This window comes from Crinia signifera, chromosome 9 (genome assembly GCF_055691185.1).
Source record: "Crinia signifera chromosome 9, ASM5569118v1, whole genome shotgun sequence".
Taxonomy (NCBI): domain Eukaryota; kingdom Metazoa; phylum Chordata; class Amphibia; order Anura; family Myobatrachidae; genus Crinia; species Crinia signifera.
The window spans coordinates 14,273,404-14,289,269 of NC_139225.1; the positions used below are offsets into that span (position 1 = coordinate 14,273,404).

Here is a 15,866-nt window from a genome sequence, read left to right on the forward strand (position 1 = left end):
ATTGACCACAAGGAATAAAGTGTTATTTACACTAAACCTGCTGTGTGTTTGTGCGGTCTCTGATGACGGTGTGTTCTGTACAGTATAACTTCATACTGCGTGCGTCATGTTATTCTCCTGGTTATATATATGTACTTATAGCCATTGGCGTATGTTCTCTGGTCTCTCTGACTCCTGGCAGACTCCTCTTCCCAGCACTGGGAGTACTTCCAATCACTCCTCACAACTGACATTTGTATCAATGTCGCCTGAATAAAATGAACAGATTGCAGCGAATACTGCAACAGAATGAGAACTGTAAGAAGGTTGGTACTTTTCGCATCAATCCTTACCCACATATATTCCCTACAGAAGCGCAGGCAGCGAGCGCTACTCAATACAGCAAATATTGCAATAGTTCCTAATGTGCGCTGTTACCGTTGTGGGTCAAAGTTCGAGGAGACCCAGGCGGGTGGATTCCCAGAACAGTACTTCAACAAATGACTTTAATATTTTTTTCAGAGTAAATATCTTTTTCTAACAATTTATTAATGAGATTTTAAACAAAACGCTGTACATTGTATAGCAGAGATTGGTAATTAGTTACTAAGGGGGTTATTCTAGTTCACTCTTTCTGACAAAATCCTTCTTTGATGGACAAAACCATGTGCACTGCAGGTGGGGCAGATGTTACTTGTGCAGAGAGAGTTAGATTTGGGTGGGGTTTTACTTCAAAGTGAGATCTATATTGCAGTGTAAAAATAAAACAGCCAGTATTTACCCTGCACAGAAACAAAATAACTCACCCAAATCTAATTCTCTCTGCACATTTTACATCTGCCCCCCTGCAGTGCACATGGTTTTGTCCATCTGAGAAGGGTTTTGTCAGAAAGAGTGAACTAGAATAAGGCCCTAAGTACCTGTCAATTGCATGTTAAGCCATCATTGTTCAAAATTCAGGGCTTGATTGTAAGTTTCCTGGAAGGCCTAGAATGCTCAGCAGCAGGGATATCGCTCATCAAAGTCCAACAGTAATCTGCAATCATGAATGCATCCCAGCGTCCCTGATACCTGGTCTCCAACTCTTTCATCTCCTGGTGGAATCTCTCACCCTGCTCGTCGCTCCTTGATCCCAGATTCTCAGGAAACCGATCTATATGTGAGAACAATACCCCTTTCACACCAGAAAATGCAGGGATTTACCCGGGAATATGGCCCTGGATTGGCCCTTTTCATATCGACCTAGTCCCTGCATTTTCTGGTGTGAGGGTCCGGGGTCCAGAATGCAGGGATCTGGTAGAGACAGATTTCAAATCCATCAGCTCTTCTCGCCCCGCTGCCCGACAAATAGCGCTACAAGCGCCCAGCCGTCTTTACTGGATCCTCGCAGTCTGGACTCCGCCCCTTGGACCTCGCCCCTGGAACCTGCTCCCACCGGCCTGTTTCCCGGGCTGGTCCCGGGAGCAACCCTATCTAGCAGGGTTGAATTCCCCGGGAAAGTGGCCCGGGAACCTTGCACACCAGCGCTAGTCGTGGGTTGTTCGCGGGGTCATCCCAGATTTCAGGCTGGTGTGAAAGGGGTATAAGTAATGCTTTTTTTATACTCATGTTGCATCCAAGGTTTCTGAAAGTTCCACGTAGTTCGTTGCCTTCTTGTTGCCCAGAAAGTTCTTTACCACCAGAACAAAAGCCTTCCACGCTTCCAGTTCTGCTTTTTTCATAGAGTTTTCGAACTGTGGCTCTCGGATGAGCTGACGGATTTGAGGACCATGGAAAATACGAGCTTTCAACTTCTCAATTGTCAATCCTGGTAAAGCTTTGCACAAGAAGTGAAGCATCCACCATCCCTGTCCAGAGCTTTGGTGAATTGGATTATCAAGCCAAGCTTGACTTGCAGCGGTGGGAAGAGAATCCTGTCTGAGGGTTGTTGATGACATTCATAGATCTGCCAGGCATCAGTTCCTCCCGTACAGGCCAGTCCTTCTTTTTGTAATGTTGAGATCTGTTCCTACTGTCCCACAGGCACAGATAGCATGGGTACATGGTGAACCCCCGACTTTTTTCCCAACAAAAAGTTCACCATCTTAATAAATCATCATAAATTTTTATTTGCGCAGGTTTTTGCCACACCTGTCATAATACACCAAATAATGCAAAAACACACATAAACGTTAGTGAGAACTCAATAACTGAAAAAGTTGACCTGATTGACCAAAACTAATGTCATTTTTGAATTCATAATTATACAAAATCAGTAAAAAATACTTGGACAATTTTTACATTGTTGGACAGTGTTATTATGGGATACGGTCATTGGGTCCCCAGCATGATGGTAGACAAGCATTAGGTCGACATGCAGGAAGGTCGACAGGGTCATTATGTCGACATGGTTTTTTTCTACTGTTTTTTGAGCCAAAATGTGGCGACAGGCGGTATTTCATGCCCTACCATCCACAAGGGCGTGGTGGAAGAATAAAATAGTGTGCGAGGCACCTTGCCCGAAGCATGGCGAGCGTAGCAAGCCATGCAAGGTACGCGGTGCTACGTTTCGGTGGGAGATTGTGCAGGAATCTGTGCCGCCAGCATTACCGTGGGATCATGTCTGTGCCCTTCTCCCACCAGGGTACCAGCGCAGGATCCTGTCGCTAGGGCTACAAATATTAGGTTGACGGTCATTATGGCGACCACTATAAGTCAGGGTTGCCGACCCTCCCGGAATGGACCGGAGGGTCCTCCCGGATTCTGGGGGACCCTGCTTCGCCCCCCGATCACGGCATCCTTCACCCTGACCAGGGCAGTTAAATACCGCAATCCGCGGGTCTCCGAGGAGGAGGAGGGGCTTATGTGTTATAACACATAGGGGGTTATTCTAATCCACTCTTTCTGACAAAATCCTTCTTAGATGGACAAAACCATGTGCACTACAGGGGGGCCAGATGTAACATGTGCAGAGAGAATTAGATTTGGGTGAGTAATTTTGTTTCTGTGCAGGGTAAATACTGGCTGCTTTATTTTTACACTGCAATATAGATCTCACTTTGAAGTAAAACCCCACCCAAATCTAATTATCTCTGCACAAGTAACATCTGCCCCACCTGCAGTGCACATGGTTTTGCCCATCTAAGAAGGATTTTGTCAGAAAGAGTGGATTCGAATAAGGCCCATAGTGGCTTAATGACATCATGCTGAAGCACCTCCCCCCAAAGTGCTGCTGAAAGTCTCCTCTCCCTGCTATAAGTTGATACATGAAATATGTTGACATGGTCATTAGGTAGACACAAAGGGCAGTTTTTGTATTCTTTACTATCCATGGGTAGGGTACAGTGCACTGCTGCACAGCGAGACACCATGCGCGGGGATGCGGCACACTTGAAACTATGTAAAGCTCATGTCGACATAATGCTTGTGCCGACTTAATGACCATTGTCAACCTAATGCATGTTGACCTATTTCATGTGTTAACCTATGACGCATACCCACCAGCGCCCTGCCCCTCTCCCATTTGTGAAACCAGTCCTGCGCCCCTCTCCTAGCAGAGAAGTTGTGCCCACTGAAATGGGTGTGGGTCGAGCCAGCATGGACTGTGATTATGTTTTGGGTCATTGACCTTACACCGTTACCCTGGGAGATGGAGCAGGATCAGGACTCAGGATTGGTCTGCTGCACTGCACTTCATACATACCGCACAGCTGCAGAGTGACCGGAATGCATGATGGGTAATACATGCTAATCACTGCCTGGGGAACACACCCCTTCTGACTGCGTATCGGTCGGTGTGAGCGTTGGGCCTGCACCCCGCCACACCCACTTCTGTTCTCCTATGCAAATCCTTCCCTGTGCCCCTCCTCCGGCAGTGACAGGATTTGCATAGAATCTCCCAGCATGCCTCCCTCCCTGTGCCACAGACGGCGGCGCATGCGCAGTGTTGTGGCTGAGGGGCTGAGGTGCGCTGAGAGTTTTGCGGTTTTATACCCGGCGGGGGCTGCTCCGGGTCTCATAGCCGGGTGGGGAGGCTGCTCCGGCCGGGTCCTGTCAGGAGAGCATGGCCGCCATGGAGGCGGAACGGGAGAAGATCCAGCGAGAGATCGAGGCGCTGGAGAGAAGTTTGGGTCGGGATGCAGCAATGTGCGAGGAGTCGATGTCGGTGCCCAGTGACTGCTCCGAGGATGGTGAGTGGGTGACAGGTGTAACCGTGCGGGGCTTATAGGGGGAGCCGGGCTCTAGGGCCACACTCCTCAGTCAAAAGGTGTCGACATAGCGTATGGTCAACATGGGTTTTTCACGTTTTTTTCATAAAGTTTTTTTTTATATTTTAACTATGTTTGGGAGGGGTAAAGTAGCACGCGTGAGTGCATCGGTAGTGTAATGAGGCACCTGCCCCCGAGCACGACGAGCGCAGCGGTAGTGTACTGAGGCACCTGGCCCCGAGCACGGTGAGCGCAGCGGTAGAGTATTGAGGCACCTGGCCCCGAGCACGGTGAGCGCAGCGGTAGAGTAATGAGGCACCTGGCCCCGAGCACGGTGAGCGCAGCTGTAGTGTAATGAGGCACCTGCCCTCGAGCACGGTGAGCGCAGCGGTAGTGTAACGAGGCACCTGGCTCAGAGCACGGTGAGCGCAGCGGTAGGGTAATGAGGCACCTGGCTCCGAGCACGGTGAGTGCAGCGGTAGTTTAATGAGGCACCTGGCCCCAACCATGGTGAGCGCAGCGGTAGTCTATGTGGCGAGGGGAGCGGTTCACTTCTGGGGTCTATCTGGCGAGGGGAGCGGTACACTACTGGGGTCTATGTGGCGAGGGGAGCGGTCCACTACTGGGGTCTGTGTGGCGAGGGGAGCGCGACACTACTGGGGTCTATGTGGCGAGGGGAGCGCGACACTACTGGGGTCTATGTGGCGAGGGGAGCGCGACACTACTGGGGTCTATGTGGCGAGGCGAGCGCGACACTACTGGGGTCTTTGTGGCGAGGGGAGCGCGACACTACTGGGGTCTTTGTGGCGAGGGGAGCGCGACACTACTGGGGTCTATATGGCGAGGGGAGCGCGACACTACTGGGGTCTATGTGGCGAGGGGAGCGCGACACTACTGGGGTCTATGTGGCGAGGGGAGCGCGACACTACTGGGGTCTATGTGGCGAGCGCGACACTACTGGGGTCTATGTGGCGAGGGGAGCGCGACACTACTGGGGTCTATGTGGCGAGCGCGACACTACTGGGGTCTATGTGGCGAGCGGTACACTACTGGGGTCTATGTGGCGAGCGCGACACTACTGGGGTCTATGTGGCGAGCGGTACACTACTGGGGTCTATGTGGCGAGGGGAGCGGGACACTACTGGGGTCTATGTGGCGAGCGCGACACTACTGGGGTCTATGTGGTGAGGGGAGCGTGACACTACTGGGGTCTATGTGGCGAGGCGAGCGCGACACTACTGGGGTCTTTGTGGCGAGGGGAGCGCGACACTACTGGGGTCTTTGTGGCGAGGGGAGCGCGACACTACTGGGGTCTATATGGCGAGGGGAGCGCGACACTACTGGGGTCTATGTGGCGAGGGGAGCGCGACACTACTGGGGTCTATGTGGCGAGGGGAGCGCGACACTACTGGGGTCTATGTGGCGAGGGGAGCGCGACACTACTGGGGTCTATGTGGCGAGGGGAGCGCGACACTACTGGGGTCTATGTGGCGAGCACGACACTACTGGGGTCTATGTGGCGAGGGGAGCGCGACACTACTGGGGTCTATGTGGCGAGCGCGACACTACTGGGGTCTATGTGGCGAGCGGTACACTACTGGGGTCTATGTGGCGAGCGCGACACTACTGGGGTCTATGTGGCGAGCGGTACACTACTGGGGTCTATGTGGCGAGGGGAGCGGGACACTACTGGGGTCTATGTGGCGAGCGCGACACTACTGGGGTCTATGTGGTGAGGGGAGCGTGACACTACTGGGGTCTATGTGGCGAGGGGAGCGCGATACTACTGGGGTCTATGTGGCGAGCGCGACACTACTGGGGTCTATGTGGCGAGCGCGACACTACTGGGGTCTATGTGGCGAGCGCGACACTACTAGGGTCTATGTGGCGAGGGGAGCGCGACACTACTGGGGTCTATGTGGCGAGGGGAGCGCGACACTACTGGGGTCTATGTGGCGAGGGGAGCGCGACACTACTGGGGTCTATGTGGCGAGGGGAGCGCGACACTACTGGGGTCTATGTGGCGAGGGGAGCACGACACTACTGGGGTCTATGTGGCGAGCGGTACACTACTGGGGTCTATGTGGCGAGCGGTACACTACTGGAGTCTATGTGGCGAGCGGTACACTACTGGGGTCTATGTGGCGAGGGGAGCGCGACACTACTGGGGTCTATGTGGCGAGGGGAGCGCGACACTACTGGGGTCTATGTGGCGAGCGGTACACTACTGGGGTCTATGTGGCGAGCGGTACACTACTGGGGTCTATGTGGCAGGGGAACGGTACACTACTGGCCTCTATGTGGCGAGGGGAGCGGTACACTACTGGCCTCTATGTGGCGAGGGGAGCGTGACACTACTGGGGTCTATGTGGCGAGGGGAGCGGGACACTACTGGGGTCTATGTGGCGAGGGGAGCGGTACACTACTGGGGTCTATGTGGCAGGGGAACGGTACACTACTGGCCTCTATGTGGCGAGGGGAGCGGTACACTACTGGGGTCTATGTGGCGAGGGGAGCGGGACACTACTGGGGTCTATGTGGCGAGGGGAGCGGGACACTACTGGGGTCTATGTGGCGAGGGGAGCGGTACACTACTGGGGTCTATGTGGCGAGGGGAGCGGGACACTACTAGGGTCTATGTGGCGAGGGGAGCGGTACACTACTGGGGTCTATGTGGCGAGGGGAACGGGACACTACTGGGGTCTATGTGGCGAGGGGAGCACGACACTACTGGGGTCTATGTGGCGAGGGGAGCGGTTCACTTCTGGGGTCTATCTGGCGAGGGGAGCGGTACACTACTGGGGTCTATGTGGCGAGGGGAGCGCGACACTACTGGGGTCTATGTGGCGAGGGGAGCGCGACACTACTGGGGTCTATGTGGCGAGGGGAGCAGTTCACTTCTGGGGTCTATCTGGCGAGGGGAGCGGTACACTACTGGGGTCTATGTGGCGAGCGGTACACTACTGGGGTCTATGTGGCGAGGGGAGCGGTACACTACTGGGGTCTATGTGGCAGGGGAACGGTACACTACTGGGGTCTATGTGGCGAGGGGAGCGGTACACTACTGGGGTCTATGTGGCGAGGGGAGCGGTACACTACTGGGGTCTATGTGGCGAGCGGTACACTACTGGGGTCTATGTGGCGAGGGGAGCGGTACACTACTGGGGTCTATGTGGCAGGGGAACGGTACACTACTGGGGTCTATGTGGCGAGGGGAGCGGTACACTACTGGGGTCTATGTGGCGAGGGGAGCGGTACACTACTGGGGTCTATGTGGCGAGGGGAGCGGGACACTACTGGGGTCTATGTGGCGAGGGGAGCGGGACACTACTGGGGTCTATGTGGCGAGGGGAGCGGGACACTACTGGGGTCTATGTGGCGAGGGGAGCGGGACACTACTGGGGTCTATGTGGCGAGGGGAGCGGGACACTACTGGGGTCTATGTGGCGAGGGGAACGGGACACTACTGGGGTCTATGTGGCGAGGGGAGCAGTACACTTCTGGGGTCTATCTGCTGATATCTACAAATTGACACCTCTTTATGTCATCCTTTCACTACATAATAAATGGTCTATTATTTAAGTATAATCTACTGAAAGTTCTGTTATAGCGTTTACTGCCTGCATGTATCACCATAGATCCCATGATGATGATGTACTTGCTCCAGGCCCACAATTTACAAACCTCTGAATCTAAAGCTCTTCATGTTTTTGCAGATGATCTGGACATGGAATATGGAGATTACAAAACAGTGAGTTGGGCATTTGCTGTTTTACGTATCCAAGTCCCTGTACCTTGGAAGCACCCACCCGACGCATCCTCCTTCCCAGGAAGCACCCACCCTACGTATCCACCTTCCTAGGCCCCTGGAAGCCCACTCTGTGCATTCACCTTCCCAGTATCCTTGAAGCACACCCTATGCATCCACCTTCCTGGTACCCCTGAAACGCCCACCCTTATCATATACCTTCCTGGTCCCCCGGAAGCACACCCTACGCATCCACCTTCCCGGCCCCCCAGAAACGCCCACCCTAAGCATCCAACTTCCTGGTCCCCCGGAAGCCCACTCTACATTTTCTTAATCACCTGATTTATTTCTTGCCAGGATGACGTTGCTTGGGAAGATGGTGGGGACTCGGTGGAGATTTGCTTACAGATGAACCTGGTCTACCAAGCAGTGATAGAGGAGAAGCTGCAGGAACTGGAAATCCTCGTTGCTCAGAACAAGGACCAGCAGGTACAGAGAGCGCTTACATGTGATCAGTAATATGTACAAGTGTACACAGAGCGCTTACATGTGATCAGTAATATGGTACGCGTGTACAGAGAGCGCTTACATGTGATTAGTACTATGGTACGCGTGTACACAGAGAGCACTTACATGTGATCAGTAATATGTACACATGTACACAGAGCGCTTACATGTGATCAGTAATATGTACACGTGTACACAGAGCGCTTACATGTGATCAGTAATATGTACACGTGTACACAGAGCGCTTACATGTGATCAGTAATATGGTACGCGTGTACAGAGATCGCTTACATGTAATCATTTATGCGTGTACACAGAGCGCTTACATGTAATATGGTACGCGTGTACACAGAGCGCTTACATGTAATCATTTATGCGTGTACACACAGCGCTTACATGTGATCCGTAATATGTACGCGTGTACACAGATCGCTTACATGTGATCATTTATGCGTGTACACACCGCGCGCTTACATGTGATCAGTAATATGGTACGCGTGTACACAGAGAGCACTTACATGTGATCAGTAATGTGTACACAGAGTGCTTACATGTGATCAGTGATGTGTACACAGATAGCGCTTACATGTGATCAGTAATATGTACACGTGTACACAGAGTGCTTACATGTGATCAGTAATGTGTACACAGAGAGCGCTTACATGTGATCAGTAATAGGGTACGCGTGTACAGAGAGAGCTTACATGTGATCAGTAATATGGTACGCGTGTACACAGAGAGCACTTACATGTGATCAGTAATGTGTACACAGAGTGCTTACATGTGATCAGTAATGTGTACACAGATAGCGCTTACATGTGATCAGTAATATGTACGTGTGTACACAGAGAGTGCTTACATGTGATCAGTAATATGTACACGTGTACACAGAGCGCTTACATGTGATCAGTAATATGTACGTGTGTACACAGAGAGAGCTTACATGTCATCAGTAATATGTACACAGAGTGCTTACATGTGATCAGTAATATGTACACGTGTACACAGAGAGCGCTTACATGTGATCAGTAATATGTACGTGTGTACACAGAGAGTGCTTACATGTGATCAGTAATATGTACGCGTGTACACAGAGAGCGCTTACATGTGATTAGTACTATGGTACGCGTGTACACAGAGTGCTTACATGTGATCAGTAATATGTACACGTGTACACAGAGAGCGCTTACATGTGATCAGTAATGTGTACACAGAGAGCGCTTACATGTGATCAGTAATATGGTACGCGTGTACACAGAGAGTGCTTACATGTGATCAGTAATTTTTTCTTCGGGACACGTCAGGGGCCACAGGCTAACACTGGGTATTTGGAGTGGGAGAGAAGCTTCCAGCACCCGAGAGGTTAAATTGCTCCCCCCCCCACCCCAGGCAGACCAGGCTCCTCCCCTCCTCTACCCCGCCTCCAGGCCAGGCAGGAGCCACACGCACCGTAGAGAGGGGCTGCTATCAGGGCCGGTGCTAGGGTGTCTGGCGCCCTCCTGCAAACCATACATTTTGCGCCCTTTCACATTGCCATTGCAAGAAGCTGCAGCCCGATTGTGGGAGCATATGCAACATGCGATCTTATGGAGGATCTCGGGTGTATGTACATGTATGCAATGCATACACCATCTCAGTGCTGTGTCTACAAAATTTTGCAGGCACTAAACGTGCCCATACACGCTGCGAGAATCGCATATGTTATAGGCCAGATCGCATTGCATCGCACGGCATGCAATGTGTGTGCAATGCGATCCGAAAGCAGTACAAAAAGTATATGCTGCACATACTTTTTGTACTGTGTGATGCGATGCCCGATTTCAGCGTGTATGGCCACCTTTAGGCACATAACCCAGCCCATTATTTAAAAAGTGTCTAAATTAATATAAAAACATCTACAATTATTTAAAAAATTGTTAGAAACATGTATAATAAAAAAGACTCACTGTTCTTTTGCTGTTTAACTCTTGTATCTGCATAGGCAGGACGCTGAGGATGCCATTACACCCCTCTCATGACTGAGGGGGAAAGGAGGGGAGAGAAGGAGGAGATGGAAGAATAGGGGAGGAGATAGAGGGGGCGGAGTGTTGAGGACTGGCAGTGGCCTTTCCATACTAACCGCCCGCTGTCAGACAGGCGCTGCGAGCGGCGTGCAGGAGGCAGTGACAGTGAGGGCTGAGGCAGCTTTAGCAGAGCAGGGAGGGAGACAGCGCCTTTTCAGCATGGCGCCTCCCTGCTTTGCAGGAGCTGCTGAGTGGGTAGCGCCGGCCCTGGCTGCTATATGCAGCTTTACATATTATTTTTACACTGACTTTGGACGGTGACAGAGCAGGAGCTCTGGGGGTCTGTTAGACACTGCTGCTGTGGCCCCTGACGACCTCGAAGAAAGAGATTTTACATGTAAATCCTAAATCTCCTTTTCTCATCATTTCAGGAACAGCTTCTGTGGGAACTTGCTGGGCGGAAAACTCAAAGGGCTGGAACAGCAAAGACCTACCCAACCAATCATTCCATCGGCCACTACTCCAAGCCATATTTCAAAGATAAATGCAGCGGTGTGGTGAGTGTAGTTGTTGCTTCCAGACTTATTTGTTGTATCGGATTATTACAAAATAACCCGTGTTATGTGTTGTATGCAAACTGAACTAATTGTTGTCTTTATTTTGCTCGATTAGTTTGTATCTTTCCTTACTAACTGTAGAGTTGTGGACACGTGGCTGCCCTCTTTGTAGTTTCCGGATTGTTCAGATGATTCTATCTGTGCCTGTAATCCATAACCACGTGTATTGGGAGTAGTATTAAGCGTGGTTGGTAGAGATGACCAGCCACCTAGTTTCCTCCTCCTGGCTATAGTGGTCCTGCCACAGTCGGCAGGAAGAACGTGGTTCCAGCCACAGTTTTCAGCCCTGGTTTTTTATTTTATTTTGCTGGAAATCTAGAAGACGCACTGATGCTGATTCTGCCAGCAATGACCATTAAGCCTTTTGTTTCTGATTCTGCTGCTTTGCAGGGCCCCCCGGCCAATCCGGAGATGATAGCCCGATCCGCTCACATTGTGAAAACCTTTCAAGAACTCGCCAGTCGGCAATGTGAGTAATTGTCTTCTAAGCAGCTCTAACTAATTATTGGGAGGTCAGCCTGCATGACCCCAGAATATACAAACGTGTTCCAAAATCAGTTCAGTCGTAAGCCTGTTTCCAAGTTCTGTAAATCCAGAAGTACATACGATGAATCAGATACTGGGTATGTTGGGCAAAACATTTAGTTAATGAGAATAAGACGGAGCTTTGAGTGTTTGCTGCAGTCTGTGCAGAATGCAGTGTTAATGGAGGCAGTGGGTGCCGGCTGCTGCGGGGGGACAAGTGGGTGCCGGCTGCTGCGGGGGTACTAGTGGGTGCCGGCTGCTGCGGGGGGACAGTGGATGCTCCATCTGTGCTTGTGTTCATAGGGAAGTATTTTGTGTGTGTATGTGTGGCAATGTTCTGTGTAAGAAGCTGTTGTGCCATTGGCTGTTCCTTCAAGTTCCTAGGAACCACAGTCTCCCGGGACCTTAAATGGGGGCCCAACACTGATACTATTTTGGAAAAGCGCAGCAGAGGCTGTTCTTGTTCCTTAGGCAACTGAGGAAGTTCAACATCCCACAGAAGCTTCTGCTCCTCTTCTACTCCGCGATTGTGGAGTCTGTACTGTGCTCCTCAATACTGGTCTGGTACGGCTCTGCCAGCGAGAGAGACAAATGCAGACTCCAAAAGGTAGTCAGAACTGCAAGAAGATAATCGGGACAGACCTTCCCTCTGTCCAGGACCTGTATCTGTCCACAGCAAAAAAGCAGGCAACGAAGATAGTCAGGGACCAACTACATCCTGGCCATGGCATGTTTAACCTGTTGCCGTCAGGCAGATGCTACAGGGCTATTCCCCCCCCCCCCCCCCCCCAGGTCCACCAGAAGCCTAAAAAGTTTCTTTCCTCAATCGGTTCACCTGCTGACACATGAACTCCTCACTGTCTAGTCACACCATAAACCTTTGCACATAATCTAACACAGTGTCCCCTCGGAATAACTTTCTGTATGACTGTACATGTTCCCCTACCTGTTTATACTGTATGTTGTTTAGTTGTTACCCACCTGGCTGCTGCACAGCAAACCGAAAAGAAAAATTCCTAGTATACGCAAGTATACCCGGCCAATAAAGCTGATTCTGATTCCATGATCCCGTAACCTGAAAGTCTTGTGTTCTACATGACAGGGATTCCTTCGTATAATGATGAACTGAGACAGGCCATTGTCAGCGGTACCTTACAGAGGATGCTACAGCCCAAACTGCTGAAGTAAGTAGTAGTGGCTGTTATTGTGCTCGCTGCTTCATCTGTTCCCTGCTTATTACACAGTGCAGTGTCACTGGGAACCCGATGTGCACTGCCCTCCGTGTAATCATATGTGGTACTTGGCCTCTGTATATGGCAGCTGTTCTCCTCCACTGTCCCATCAGATCTAGTGAGGTCTCCTCCTGTTCTAGGGAGGGTGTCACTAACTATCTCTATAGCTCTATCACAGTGCAGCCTCCTTTCTGTCTCCCGACACATAATGTGTGAGGTATCTGTGCTAGTTATGTGTGTGGGATTTGCCTGCGCTCTAATGGCGTCATATGCACCCTTACAGGCTGGAATATCTGCAACAGAAGCGCAGCGACACCAAGAGCGATATTGACCGGAAACTGTTTACAAAGCAGATCCAGGAAAGTGAACGTGAAATTGATGATATCAAGTAAGATTCATGTTTATATCTGGTAACCGCAATGCAGCACGATGCAACAGAAATTCAGCAGCCCATCAACAGTAGGGTAGGTAGGTAGAGAGAGGCTGCAGGAGGGCATAGTTGGGCTGTGGGCTCGAGTCAGGCTGTGAGGGACATTAGGGTTTAGATAGTGGGAGGCAAAACTATGGGGCTGTAAACATTATAATCCGGCACAGTGCTGGAACCGCGGGTGCCGGGATATCAATATTCTACCTGTATTAGGTTCCAGGTGATTGAGGTTTAGATGTTCCGTGTAATTCTTGTGTTTACTTTCCAGCCAACTTCCAGAGCATATGTTGATGGGCCAAAGAGGTGATGAACATGACTGGGAAAAGATCTCCAACATCAATGTGAGTGGGGCTGAGACGTCTTCTGGTTCTTTCCCCAGCGGCCTGTTACTCTACCAGATGGGAACAATGGGCCTTATTCTAGTTCACTCTTTCTGACAAAATCCTTCTTATATGGACAAAACCATGTGCACTGCAGGTGGGGCAGAAGAGGTGCAGAGAGAATTAGATTTGGGTGGGGTTTTACTTCAAAATGAGATCTATATTGGTGTTAAAATAAAGCAGTCAGTATTTCTCCTTCGGGAGACATCAGGGGCCACAGCTTTACTTTGGGTAATAGGAGTGGGAGTGAGCTCCAGCACCCTAGAGGATAACTTTAACTGCCTCCCAGGCAGTCAGGCTCCTCCCCTCCTATACCCCGCCTCCAGGCCACGGACCTCAGTTTTTTAACAAGCCATGGCAGGAGACAGGAGAGAAGGAAGAGAAGCACCACACAGAGACACATTCTGAAACATGTTAGTACCCTCAACAGAGGAGTAATATATATAACCAGTGAAACGTAACTTGTAACGTAACTGAAGCAGGCGCGGCAGGGAGGGATCCCTGTGGCCCCTGATGTCCTCGAAGAAAGAGATTTACCAGGTAAGACATAAATCTCATTTTCTCCTTCGGGAGACATCAGGGGCCACAGCTTTACTTTGGGACGTCCTAAAGCAGCCACCTATGGGTGGGGACGCGCCTGCGCCGCAGCCAACACGCTCTGCCCGAAGGCAGAGTCCTGGGAGGCAAAAGTATCAAAAGCGTAAAAACGCACAAAAGTAGCAGCTGACGACCATGTCGCAGCTCTGCAAACTTGCTCAGCTGTAGCACCGCCCCGAACAGCCCAAGACGCTCCCACAGACCTAGTGGAATGTGCCCGGATACCAGCCGGAACCGGGAGAGAGGCACCCAGGTATGCCTGCCGGATGACAGAACGAAGCCAGCGGGCAATAGTCTGTTTAGTGGCCGGCCATCCCCTCTTTTGAAAGCCATACAGCACAAAGAGGGAGTCCGTCTTGCGAAAGGACCGGGAGCGGCGCACATAGATGCGCAGCGCCCGTACAACATCCAAGGATGATTGATCCAAAGATGCATCTGGCCCTTGAAAGGCCGGAACCACGATTTCCTGGTTAACGTGGAAACTGGACACCACTTTTGGTAAGTGAGAAGGGACAGTCCTCCCCTCCTATACCCCGCCTCCAGGCCACGGACCCCAGTTTTTTCTAGGGTGCTGGCAGGAGCCAGATGCACCCAAAAGAGGGGCTGCTATTTAGCAGCCATAACTTTTTTTTTTTTTTTTAATTTTTTATCAGAGCAGCAGCGCTGGAGGTCTGAATAGACCCCTGCACTGCTGGCTCCAACACCCGGATCCGGCGCTGCCTCGCCACCCGCGGGTGGGGACCAGCAGCGGCCCCCGGGCACTGGGGAGCCTGCAGCCACAGCCGGACGCCGGGGACCACAGGCGCCCGCTTCAGAAGAACCGGGACGGCACTGTGAGTAATACACGCTCCCCGCCGGGAGCGTGTGCGATAGCGCAGCGAGGCGCATAGAGATGGCTGCTACAGCCGGCGAGGGGTGACCGCCGGCTGTGCTAGCAAGCGGTCGGCCGGCTCGCCGCCCGTCCCGCTGGACCACCAGGGAAACTAGTTTGTGGGCAGCAGCGCTGGTATGCGGGGCCGCCCGGCGCGCGCCGGATCCCCGCCATTTTACCAGCGCTGCATGTGGACACCTTCCCTATGGTCATTTGTTAGCAGGGGGAGGAGGCTCCCCCCACATCAGCCCCTCCCCCGGGGACAGTAGGCAGGGAACTGTGCTTGGCGCACAGAGAGTTCCCGCCACTGACATCCCTTCCTGTCTGCCTGGCTGCACGTGAGAGGGACACGGAGAAGCTCCAGTGCCACCCGAGGTTCCACTCTTTCACTGCCAGGAGGCTTGGGCAAGTCCCCCCTGTACCTCTCCTGCGGGACACAGGTCACAGTTATTGAGTGCTCCAGTCAGCCATAGCTGCTGCAAGAGCCTAGTGCCATTGACTTTCTATTTGCATTGTATGCCTCTGTATGCTTGCTGTATATGTGTACTTATTAACCCAATAGCTGCTGCTGCAGTGTATTTGGTGTCTTTTTGTACTCAGCCCTCCTGTACTTACAGTAGTTATGCCGAAGAGCAAGTCCAAAAAGGGGGACGCCCCAGCATTGCTGTCATGCACAGCCTGTAATGCGGGCCTATCTCCCCTGGACTATGTACAGGACGGCGTATGCGCAGGCTGCTACAATGCGCAGGCGCTGCCCACGCCTACGGCCTCCTCTCAGGAGCCTGCTTGGGCC

At 51.9% G+C, this 15,866-nt stretch overlaps 1 protein-coding gene across 1 annotated transcript in view; it reads left to right on the forward strand.

Annotated features, from left to right (window-relative positions):
- The first annotated feature begins 3,840 nt into the window (after nucleotides 1–3,840).
- The window catches only part of SNAPC4 (small nuclear RNA activating complex polypeptide 4), a 52,869-nt gene continuing 40,843 nt past the window's right edge, over nucleotides 3,841–15,866 (forward strand). Inside the window, exons 1-8 of the mRNA XM_083161090.1 lie at nucleotides 3,841–4,148; nucleotides 7,883–7,917; nucleotides 8,272–8,403; nucleotides 10,856–10,981; nucleotides 11,432–11,510; nucleotides 12,669–12,750; nucleotides 13,082–13,186; nucleotides 13,494–13,566. Coding sequence (XP_083017216.1) covers nucleotides 4,022–4,148; nucleotides 7,883–7,917; nucleotides 8,272–8,403; nucleotides 10,856–10,981; nucleotides 11,432–11,510; nucleotides 12,669–12,750; nucleotides 13,082–13,186; nucleotides 13,494–13,566 — 759 coding nt within the window. The 5' untranslated portion in view covers nucleotides 3,841–4,021. The remainder of the gene's footprint in view (nucleotides 4,149–7,882; nucleotides 7,918–8,271; nucleotides 8,404–10,855; nucleotides 10,982–11,431; nucleotides 11,511–12,668; nucleotides 12,751–13,081; nucleotides 13,187–13,493; nucleotides 13,567–15,866) is intronic.